This window comes from Nanorana parkeri, unplaced genomic scaffold, assembly GCF_000935625.1.
Source record: "Nanorana parkeri isolate BGI_ZX_2015 unplaced genomic scaffold, ASM93562v1 scaffold1681, whole genome shotgun sequence".
In the NCBI taxonomy this organism is placed as follows: Eukaryota; Metazoa; Chordata; class Amphibia; order Anura; family Dicroglossidae; genus Nanorana; species Nanorana parkeri.
This window is the reverse complement of record NW_017307949.1, coordinates 306,056-318,329: the sequence shown is the minus strand read 5'-3', so window position 1 is coordinate 318,329 and position 12,274 is coordinate 306,056. Positions and strand designations below refer to the sequence as shown.

General features: G+C 49.1%; 1 protein-coding gene across 2 annotated transcripts in view; it reads left to right on the top strand.

Moving 5' to 3' along the window:
• The first annotated feature begins 4,946 nt into the window (after positions 1 to 4,946).
• LARP1 (La ribonucleoprotein domain family member 1) overlaps positions 4,947 to 12,274 on the top strand; it is a 79,591-nt gene continuing 72,263 nt past the window's right edge. For both annotated transcript variants that reach the window (XM_018571113.1, XM_018571112.1), the window contains exon 1: positions 4,947 to 5,339. In XM_018571113.1, the coding sequence (XP_018426615.1) occupies positions 5,141 to 5,339 (199 nt within the window). In that variant the 5' untranslated portion in view covers positions 4,947 to 5,140. The remainder of the gene's footprint in view (positions 5,340 to 12,274) is intronic.

The following is a 12,274-nucleotide window of genomic DNA, read 5'->3' as shown; positions in this document are numbered from 1 at the left end:
TGTGAATGGTTCCCCCCCCCCCCCCCATGTTTCTTCTGCAATAAAATCTTCATACCTGCCCTTTCAGATTGGGGGTATGACCTGGTCCACCTTTCAGTTGGATCTTATCAGAGCCCCCAAGTTACTCTATGGGCAGCTGGACCGGCATAAGTGTACATCCTTTTACCCCTGACTCCATCTAGGTCAGAAATAAAAAACAAAAAAAGTTCCGTTTTGGTAGGCCTAAATGTAACAGATCGGGGTGATCTGATGTAAACAGACACATGTCCGCTTACATCCGACTTCCCATAGACCTAACAGGGATCTGGAAGTTCATTTTTTTCCTCCATCATAAAGTTGGAAGAAAAAAACTAAACGACACAGATGTGCTGCTCTATACATGCATGGAACCCCTGCTGATCGGAACTGACAGTGCCCATGTGAAAGGGGCCTTAGGGCATGTTCACACCATGTTTTCCATGTGCCGTTTTCTCATCATACATGTGCAGAGGTGTACAGAAAAAGCAGCTCAATGGGCACATTGTGAACGAACCCTTATGGCATGTCCAGATGAGAACAGTTTGTTCCTGGACCTAAAAAGCATCCAAAATGTATCCCTATGGTATTTCTGGGCTTTGTTCACAGCAACGCAGTCCGTTCCGGTTCAGAAAAAAAAATACTGCGGGCTGGTTCACACCATTTTCCGGACCAGAGCTGGGACCAGGTCTGGAACCCAGTACATTGCTTTTTGCTGCATTTTTACTGCAATTTTGCCATGTTCCGGAGCTGGGTTTTTTTACAATGTTTTTTTTGTAGCTTAAAATGGGCTTTCAGGTGCGTTCCAGTGTGTTTGCATACATTTGCATGTAATCCAGTGCATTCCAGACCAGACAAAATGAGACATGCAGTATTTTTCTGGTCTGGAACAGACTGTGCTGGTGTAAACAGAGGCCAGAAATAGCATAGGGATACATTGGGATGCATTTTGGGCCCGGAGACAATATGGTCTGGAGATGATCTGGATGAGGTGTGACTGGGCCCTGCTTGTCTCATTTTCTCTGGTCTGGAATGCACTAGAACGCATGGAAATGCATCAAAAACACATGCAAACGCACTGGACTGCACCTGAAAGCCCATTTTCAGCTAAATAAAAAAAAAGTTGCCGTAAAAACGCTACACAAATGCACTGCACTGGGTTTGCAGATCTGCTCCAGATCTGGTCCGGGCATGGTCAAGTCCTAAGGCTCCATTCACACCTAGGTTTTACATGCGTCTTTTAAAATCGTTTTTTGCGCATTTCGGTGCGCGTCATATGCTCGTATATTAAGTCGCACATTTTTCTGAGCAGATTTTGGCACATTCATGTGAAAAAAATCGCAATGCGCGTTTTCAAGCATTTTCTATTGAGTCTATGGCACAAAACGTGCTGAAATCTGCCCCACAAGTAGCTCATGTACTATTTCTAGCGACAGGCGTATTTCTGCTTGCGACATCAAGATGGCCAAAGATGGTGAACGTTGAGGAAGAAGTCGGCGAGGGAGCTTACGAACATTGCATTGCTGGAGTGGAGGTGTATATAGCTGACTGTAGTTGCGCTTTAAACATATCTAAAGTCAAATCTTTTTTCCCTCTTTGGGTAGAATAGAAAAATGGCATGAACTCTTCAGGTTTTTTGCCATATGTGCCCCAGGGGGGAGATTTTCCTTCACTTGTCCTCCAGTAGAAACAACAGGAGGTAAGAGAAAATGTTCACAAATGTGGTAAATGACTTCTTAAGCTGGCCATACACTGCTCGAGTTTCACCCGAGTTCTGTTGACCGAGATTCGAGCAGTATGTCACCCCCTCATCCGCACACTGCCATGTTTCAACTTTTGTCGAAGGAGCCTGGCTGAAAATTCTTGGCCGAACAGTGACTGAAGCCAACACAATAGCCCAGCGGGGGGGGATCCCCGGGGAGGGGGGGGATCCCCCCATTCACGCTGCTTAGCATGGATGGGAAATCAAGCGCTTTTTCATGCTCAGGCCATGGGGCTAAATGAGAAAAAAAAATGATTAGTGCATGTCCAGCTTTAGACAGTTGTACTCATCAAAAATGCTCCCATTGAAGGCCCAGTCACACCATATCCAGTGTGTCCCGGTGCACTTCGTGCCCGGAACGCACTGGATCGCATACATGAAGTGGGCCGTGTACTGGGGCGGGAGCGGGTCATTCTGGGATGCAAGGTACAGAAATTCCCTCCGTTCCAGTGCAGTGCAATCTAAAAAAATAGTGCTGCATTTTTTCAGATTGCACTGCACTGGAACAAGGGGCATTCCTGTACCTCGCATTCCGGTGTGGGCGATTGCACTGCGTGTCTAAGGTGTCTAAGGGGGGGCGTGTCTAAGGTGTCATTGACATGAATGGCACCGACACGCCCCCTCCTGCTTCAGAACGTGGCCCGCCTTCATGTATGCGATCCAGTGCGTTCCGGGCGTGAACTGCACCGGGACGCACTGGATATGGTGTCACTGAGCCCTAAAAGATTTGTCCTCACTCTTGTACTGGTGACAACTAAAAAATTTTTATTTTCATTAACTTTCAGTCTCAGTGACCATGATCACCAGGACATATAGAGAGGGTTTATCTTTTCAGCAGGAACAGCTGGGTGTCACCTGGTGTGGCTGCTAGGACGTCATCACGCACGCACATGAGGTCAATAAGCACAACGCAACATCATCACACATGCGCGTAATGAATCACCTGCATTTACCTGCCGGCAGCCGTCTTGGTGATAGACACTGGCACAGAGAGGAGGGGACGTTCATCCGGCGGGATAAGGTATGCCGCCGCGTCACCTTCTCTTTCGTGCAGCTGTCGGGCTCTGGGTCTATGAGCAAGTGCCTGACTTTCTTGATGGGGTGACACAACAATGATTGTCAGTCATTTTGGTGTCACCCGGCGCGGGCCACACCCCACTTGGGAGGCCACTGACAAGCAGCATCGAAAACCTAAAAGGGTCTTTAACCCCTCAACACTCTAGGCAAAGCTAAACATAAAAGTTTTGGCTTTAGATGCATTTTAACAACCAAAGCACTGACAGACTTCACATGACAACTTTGTCTGAACTTGAATCTGCTTGCCTGCCAAACACTCTTAGGTGACAGGTACTCTTTAATGCATGCGCTTTCCACAAAGAAAAACAATGCCACCAAAGCAGCGATACAAACGGGTTATATCATGTTCACTATGCAACACAGAGGAAAGTACAGATGACTCATACCGCTCAAGCCAAATGATAGAGAATATTCACAGATCCGTTCTACTAACTAGTGGATGGAAAAGGAAAGCTGTGTGTGTCACAGAACAACCTGCAAAACACAACAAGAAAAATGCTCAGACATAAGAGGGTTAATAAAGTAAAATACAACACGGCTGTATTGTCCAGAGCAACCAATCAGATCTGAGACTTTTTTTTACTGCATGTGAGACTGTTAGAAGAAACATCTATTTCCTGGTTGCCAACAAACACTTTGCTTCTCTTCGTCCTTTACAAGTTAGCCCCAAATTGTATTATATTATTGGAGTAAACGGCTCTTAGAATGAAGTTAACATAAAAATACCTGAAAATTAACTTCATTGATAAACAATGGGGGGAATTGATCAAAACCTGAGCAGACAGACTCCGGAGCAGTTGCCCACGGCAACCAATCAGCATCTCTCTTTAGTTTGCTCAGGTAAGATTTGAAAATGAGACAGAGAAGCTGATTGGTTGCAGTGAAAATCTGCTCCAAATCTTGTCTGCTCCAGTTTTGATAAATTCCCTCTAATGGTCCCAATACAAACTAGTAAACTAAACATGAGATTGTAGTCCATCACGGGAGTGAGCTTGGAGCTGTGACTACTTTACAACACACACAGGGACCATGGGGAACAAAAGTAGTAGCCAACCCCCAGAAGGAAGGACAGTGTCAGCAATTCAGAGATGATTTGAGGATCTACAGCTGAGTGATACACAAATAAGATACATGTTTGTTATTAGTTTAGGTATTTGAATGTATTTTTAAGATTTCACTCCTGAGTTTACTGTCATATTAACACTATTCCCAGGAAAACACCCTCTTCTTCTATCCAGAGCCGTCCCTAAAATGTAGTGTTATGCGGTTGCCTCAGGTGGCATCTCATTGGGGGGCGGCTGGGTGGTGAGGGGGAGTCAGGCGGCCAGCCACAGCATCCCAAGTTGCTGACTGGCAAAGGTTATCGGTTCACTTGTGGGAGGGTGGGGGTTGTGGCAGGGGCAGCACCGGACGGGCTAACAGCGCTGCTGTTTTCGGCGTCCCGCCATGCTCACTAATGCCACTGGTTGCCTAGAACTGAGCAGGACACTGTGGCTTGCCTCCTGGCAACCAGTGACGTCAGTGACCTAGGAGGGCTGCCAGAGAGAGCTGCGCTGTTAGCCCATCCGGCACTGCCCCTGCCAAAACCCCAACCAATAACAAGTGAACCAATAACCTTTGCCTGTCAGCACAACACCCCCTCCCCCAACTGAGAGCAAAATCGGCTCAGGCAGCAAAGTGGTGACGCTGGGAACTCAATAGGAAACGCTCTCATATATTTGCTGCTGCTGGAGAAAAGAGAAACTTTTATCGTATTAAGTCATGTCTGTTTCCCTAAATCACTTCTACACTGCTCGATCCTTATAATGTGCAAATATTATAATCTAAGACTGTGTAATAATCCAGATGTCAAGCCACATGGCATTTTATATTTATTGTTATATAATGATTACCAAATAATTTGCAAAGTTCACTGGTTTGTTTTTAGAGCGCTATAATATGTCTTTTTAAACACACACACACCCTCCACACCAGGAGCTGTGCACTCTACACCAGCCTGCACTGTTCCCTTTAGCGGGATGAATGGAGCTGCAGCCAACCCCTCACACTCCGCCCCGCCTCGCCCTCTCCTCCCCCCTGCGTGGAGCGCGCACGTCGGCGTGCCTCAGAGCGCGTGCCCGTACTGCCCCATCGCGTGGTCTTCCTTGGCTTCCATATTGCAGCGGTATAACCTCGGGAGGGCCGCCCGGTGACTGAGCAGAACCAGCGCCCGCCGTCCAGGCCGCAGCCCTTCGCGTGCAGAGAGAGAGACAGACAGACGAGAGAGCCAGCCCGGGGTGGTGGGACATGGCCACTCAGGTAGAGGCTCCGCTCATGCCGCCGCCCCTGCAGCAGCCAGCGGCGGCACCGGACTCAGACGAGGGCAAGCAGGAGCTGGCACCGGAGGGCGACGAAGGGCTGGGGCGCAGGGAGTTTGTGGAAGCTCCCCCGCCTAAGGTGAACCCCTGGATCAAGAGCAGCGGGGTGAATGGACAACACTCGGCAGGTGAGTGCAGCACCCCTTGTTACTGCAATGGTTGGGGGTACATAGGTGGCCTGCAGCACCATGAGGAGCCTTATCAGCTGGACTGGTGGGCTGTTCCGACCTGCAGACTTCAAGGAAGGGCCTCATGCATGGCTGCTGACTTTCAGGGTGGTACACATGAGTGCCTGAGCCCTGTCAGCTTCCAGGTGGGCTGAGCGCCCCCCGGATGAACGGTGCCAATGCTGGCCTTTCTTACATTGCCAAATCTATGCGCCTGAACTGGGTATGGGTGCTAAACGTGTGGTTTTTGTAGGGGGTACGCCAAGCTCACCTGAAGCTGGCGGGGATTAGGCGCTTGTTCATCCTTTTCGGTAAACGTTACTAATTGTATTACAATCTGATTGTACAATCTACCTAAAGCCCTGCTCTGTCAAGTCACACCGATGCCAGTGGGCGAAGAAGTCCTGCTCTTTGCTTTGTGATGTCATCACGGGCGCCAAGGTCTTCACTCCGCCAGGACTGTAGAGGGAGTCCTCCAGATTCCGGGTGTCCCATTGGACTATGTGCCCGGTGGTAACCTGACTCCTCAGTGGGTGAAGAAATCCTCCTCTTTGATCTGTGATGTCATCACGTGTCGCCGAGGTTTTCCCTTTACCAGGACTGTAGAGGGCGTCCTCCAGATTCCAGGCGTCCCATTGGACTATGTGCCCGGCACTGGTTGGCAGCGAGGCGGAGGAGATCAGTGGTGGTAACCTGACTCTTCAGTGGGTGAAGAAATCCCCTTTGCTCTGTGATGTCATCAGGGGCTGCCGAAGTTTCCCTTTGCCAGGACTGTAGAGGGCATCCCCCAGATTCACATTGGACTATGCCTGGCACCAGTTGGCAGCTAGGAGGAGGAGATGAGTGGTAACCTGACTCCACAGCATATGTAAGGAGGAGCTTTCACAGGGTGACACCCCTGCTGTTAATTCACTACAAGCGTTGTCACCGAGTGAAGGGCTGCAGGATCAGCGGGTATCTGATTGGAGAAATCAAAGTTGGCGTCTGTGTTAGCAGTGCATCTTTCTCAGGCTTTCTAAGTGGCCCTGCCACTAGTATAACCTGATCTGGTGAACAAGTCGAATATGTACCTGTATGGCAGGTGGCGAGTAAAATACCGGTGCTGCTATCATCAGACCCTTCTGCCAGTTTCCAGTCTACCGTGCTGGGGACTGTGGTGTAACCGGCTGGCTGCTGCCATGTCCAGTGGTAACTGGCAGGAGAGACCACAGCTCCCAGCGGAGGGGGACATACCACCTGATACACCCAGAAGTGTCAGCAGCGCGTGCAGTTGTTCGGGATCACCGAGACTAGCCATACATGTTTAGATTTCTCCCCTGCGGACTGATCTAGAGAACTCAGCCGATTTACAATGATTTATATAGCGCCACCATATTCCGCAGCGCTGTACAATCGTTTAGACAAGTAAGAAACGCTGACAAGCATCACTGACATACAGAAACAGTAGGTGAGGATGATCCTGCCCAAATGAGCTGACAATCTAAGATTCCACATTGTGGGAGGGATTTGCACTGCTGGCTACTGTATTCAAGTAGCTGGCACCCGCGGCTATACATCTTACTGGCTGCATCTGATTGGACGGAGTCAATGTTCGGCTGACAGTTTTCCACCCAACACTTTCAATTCTTTTGCTGAGCCGGCTGGTTTCTGACAACTGGCCACAAACTGCTCGAGTTTCGTCGGAGTCAGCAGGAATCGCCTGAAATTCGAGCAGTGTATGTCCAGCTTTAGATCTTCCATCCAGTGGGATCTACGGAGATTGGAGCCCCGGGTGGCCTGTTGGCATCTCAGTGTTGGATTGAATATGCTTGCACAGGGTGTACTAATGACAGGGACCCTTTAAATTGGAATGTCAGATATGTGGTGGTTGCCGTCTGTCTGCGATCAATCGGTCATGTGATGCTTGGGAAGCTTTTCTTTCATTAGATTGCATGCGGTCTGGTGTGTTGTCTGGTATGGGGTGACATCGATTGTAACATGTATGGAGAGCTGTTGGTAATTTTCTGTGATCGGTGGTATTTTTAGGCCTGGCTGACACATGGGTACATGGGAAGTGTTGGCCCAGTCATGCTGTGATGGAGCTGTGACCTCTGGACTGTGTCCTGGGAGTGTCTGCTGGGCTCAGGATGATTAGGAGGGTCGTCCATGTTCACCATTCCCCCACATCGGTCACCTGCCCGATCCCCTTACTAGGATGTGACATGATCTGTTAGTGTGGGGGGCGGTGATAGAGGAGGGGGTGGGGTGCCCATCTCCTATGTACACCCTTTGATGACACTGCAGTCTGGCCTGGTGGGTGGAGGAGATCTGGCTCTCCTAGAGATCGGCCGGCCTCCCGTACTCCGGGGGAGGAGGTGGAGGGGTTACATTGTATTCGGCGGCTCAGGGGTTAATGGAAAGTGCCAGTCCAATATTCGATCTTTAGAACGTTCAGCGTTCCCCTGGCCCCGCCCACCGCCGCTACCCAGCATCCTCCCTGCAGACAGGCAACGTGGGTCCCTGTCCTAGGCCTGGGCGCCGCTCTGCACACCTCCTGAGCACGTTGTGCGCTGCTCCATGTGTCATTACCATGTTACATTGTGTCCATGTAAAACACACCGACCTCTCCGGGCTACACCGAGGAGCAGTGCCGCCTCTTCCCGCTTGTCATAAGCACGGTCTTCCTCGCCACGTGAGTCGGCTGGGGCTCACAGATCGCTCACCGGTGTGGCTGCTACCGCCAGGACGGCCTCCTCCTCCTCCCCCATCCCTCCCACCCGTTCCTGTGTGGGGATCGTGCAGCGCCATGGGGGATGATCAGGCCCTTGGCGTGTCTCCCATGCTTTCTCTGGCACGCTGCAGGCCTGCACTGCGCTGATATAAATAGTCCCCTCTGCTATTCCCAGGCTATAAGTGGCAATGCGACCTGGATGAGTGCAATTATCGGGCAGACATCTCCTGGCATCGACCATGTGCTAATCGCTACTTAGCACCTCCCTGCTACAACTTCCAGCTTTCTCTGTGACTGCAAAGTTGGAGCTGGTTAATCTCAAGGAGTTGGAGGGATCTGTTAGAGCCCAGAAGCCCACCACACACACGTTACAATCTTCTTTAGATCAGCTGTGTAGTGCAAGAGCCTGGCTGATTGGATATAGTTTAGGTCGGTGCTTATATTCGTTTTGATTGATCGTGAAAAAGGTTGTGCAGTGTGATTGTAACATGTACATCTCAAAGCGCAATTCTGGCCACAAAAAAAGTTAATCTTGCTGCGCCCCTCATCCAGTGGACAGCGAGGGCTAAATGCTTGTTAGGTATAGAGGGATAAAGAGTAATACCTCCAGGGGTAGGCAACCTAGTCACTCCAGCTGTTGTGGAACTACAAGTCCCTTGAGGCATTGCAAGACTGGCAGCCATACACATGACTCCCAGAAGCACGATGGGATTTGTAGTTTTAACACAACTGGGATTGCCAAACCCTGACTTATCTTATTCCTTGCTCCCGTTACCTGTGCAACCAGTCCCTCGAATCCACCTCTCTAAGGTGCTCCCAGCTGTGGTTGCAGGTCTACCCTAATACATTCATGAAAATCTCATCAGCTTTAACATGTTAAGGTAAAATGTTTGTTAAAGTTGTTTTTAAAGTCTTTTTAAAGAGACACTCGCTGTGCTCATCCAGGGCAAAGTGACAGTTGCAGAGGGCCACCTCACCCCTTTATGGTCAGCCTGCCTCTATGTCCCTGCCACTTTTTTCTCTGTTGCAGCCAGTGCTGAAATCAGCTGTATCGGCTACCTGGGGGGTTGGTCATGGTCATGTGACAGTGCCTGGGTCAGCATGATCACTGAAAGTGCTGGCAAAAGGATGGAGCGAAGAGGGGGCGCAGGCTGGTGGGTATAAGTTGGAGGGGTGGGCTTTTGCAGAGACTCTGCCTTGTTTGGGCAAGGATACCGTGTCTTAAAATCCCACCCTTTCATAAAAATAAATCTGGTCAGCCACTTGTTATGGGGTGACAACTGCTGCCCAATTGTTACACTTCTGGAAAAGATTACAGGTGGCTGGAAAAGATTACAGGTGGTTGGACCTATGTAGATTTTGCAGGCATGGTCCATTGTTGTCACTCTCAAGCTGGCCATATACCTTACAACCATCGCACGACTTAATTAAAATTTCGTACGATCTGCCCATCTTGGACAGGCAGATCATACTTGCGATCACCGCAAGCCCTCCTCGCTGAGGGGAGGGCTTCCGATGGTTGCAGTGCTGAGCAGTCAGTGAGCGCTTGTGCACACCGGCCCGTGCGGCATTCGTCTCCCGAGCATGCCACTAACCCGCCGAAAATCGTACGATTTTCGGCAGGTTTTAAAGTGTGCGTGGAAGACGAATGTCGTGCGACCTTACAGTAGAATCGGGCGCACGCTGCCCATACACCTGCCAATTATCGTACGGTCGTGGGAACGCCCCCGATTATCGAACGATAATTGGCAGGTGTATGGGCACCTTCAGGCCGCTGGTCCAGAACAATAATGTGCAGCAGATATGAACCAAGTGCATGTAGACAGGAAGTGACTGAAAAAGGTTAGAGGATATAACCAGCCATGAGAGGTATTCTACAGTTTAGAAAATGATCAGCCCCTGTGGAACTTTTTTTCCTCGTGACCTGCTATAAATATTCAATGTATAGTCTGATCACTGGGGTAGGAGACGGAGGAAATGCTTCCTCTTGCCTGCAGCAGAGTGATGACATCTCAGCCTGCTTTTGATGATGAAAGCTTGAGCTGGTATGAAATTGCTGCATATTGTGACGGGGATCAGCGTGTACAGACTGTTAATGTTTCTGAAAGATCCTCTTTAACACAAGACATTATGGTACAGAGATGTGACTTCCCAGTGAAGTAGAGACCCCGAAGTGTCACAAAGTAACACGTTACACAATACAGACAGCTGTTCAGTTACAACTCCCAGACTTCCAGTTTGTTTACTCTCATGTTAAGGGATTCTGGGAAAAGCAACATCTGAGGTTGCACAAGATTTTGGGGCCATGCTCTGTTCTACGATGACGTGCAACTTGTGAACTTCTGTCAGCTGCGGCTGGACAGGGCCAATGTGATTAAAAGACAATTTCGGACTGTTTAAATAGAAATTTGTGTTGGAATCCCTAAAAAATACAACCAGATACGACTTTTACTGCTTCTCTGCGCAATAAGAAAGTCGGTGAACTGTACGTGTATTTGGTTCTGAGTAATGTGTCACCTGAATGAAATCTCGGGGCAGACATCCAGAGGAGCTTCCACATCCCCTCGTGTACCCCATGATCCCTGAAAACCCGGGAATACTTCCATCAGGAAATTGGTGCTGGTCTATACTCCCTCCTGTGTCTCGTGATTGGTCAGGGAGGCTCACCATCACTTTGGTCTACGAGCAAAGGGAGTAATGAACATGAACATCAGTACCTGTGTATTTAAACACCCCATTTTTAAGGTTTTTTGGGTGGGAAATAAAAGGCAGATTTTTAAATGCAGCACTGGGTTCTGTGGTGGCATTCTTTTGGCCCTTGACCAGCACTACACCACTGTGCTGGTGATCCTGGATTGCACATGCTGGTGATTGTTGAAACAGTCACCTTGCAGCCTCACACACAGAAAAACTGAGTTAAAGGAGAACTATGAGGCGAGTGAAAATCACTCAGCCTCATAGTTCTAGCCGACCTGGGACAATGTAACTGTCCCATGTCGGCTCAATAGACCGGGAAGTGAGCGAGCACATACCGTCGCTTGCTCACTTCTTGATCATCTCCCTGCAGAGAGCAGTGACTGTCACTCACGGCTCCCTGCAGGAATTCCTGTCCGATCCTACAGCGCTGACTGGCGGAGTGAACGTGGGAGGGGGCCGGTACAGCTGGCTCTGCCTCTAGATAGGCAGAGCCAGCTGGGTGGATCTCGACAGTAAGTAGGGATCCGTCCCGGCTGCCGTGTCTCAGTATACCGCGAGCTGTATACTGAGCTTAGGGTGATGAGAGGACGCGAGTTTGTGTCCTCCCGTTACCCTTAGGAGAACTATGAGGAAAAGCCCTGACCCCATAGTTCTCCTTTTAAGCATACTTTCGGTACAGCCACCAGTCAGGTCCAACAAATAGTTTTATTATTTCACTGAAAACTTTCCGTTGTTGCCTAGACACAACAAATGCTGTTTGTTTTTTTTTTTCTCCTCTGAATTTGTCCATTGCCGATAGTAATAGTACTTTTTGAAAGTAAAGCATGACAGTGTGTACGGCTCCACCCTGAGCTAACATTAGTATGTCACTTCTGTCCAGCTAATATCAAAGGAACTTTAATTTAATAGAGAGTCTGGACTCAGTTATGTTGTAATTTCACAGTACATTGTTCTGGCTTCTGTGTTCTGCAGCCTCGGGCAAGAAGTGTCACCTGCGGGGAGGAAATAGAGATGGCCCTGCCTTAAAGTCACCACACCTTGGGGCAGTTTGCTTACCGTGTAGGTGGAGTACATGAGATTGTGCTGACGGTTCTTGTTTTGTTAATAGAATTATTTTCTGGTCACTTGTGCAGGGGCAGGTTTTGGTTATTAGCATTAGAATACAGTGAATATGTAAAACTGCAGCCAAAAGGTTGTGTTAAAGTAGATGTACATGAACATAACACTCCCCCCCTCCTTCCACTCCATTTCACTGTAATAAGAGATAAGGAAAAGCTATGTAATATTGGTGCCACGGATAATGCTGGGCTCCCATGGTTGTCCAGTCACCTGATCTCAAATGTAGGGGTGACAAATGGGTTCTCTGATTGTCCCATTCAGCTAAGATCACATGATCTATGGTCACGTGAACAGTCAGCAGTTTTTGTGACATGGGTACATCTATATTTAATTTAAAACAAATGTTGGGGGTGTTTTTAAATACAGATCT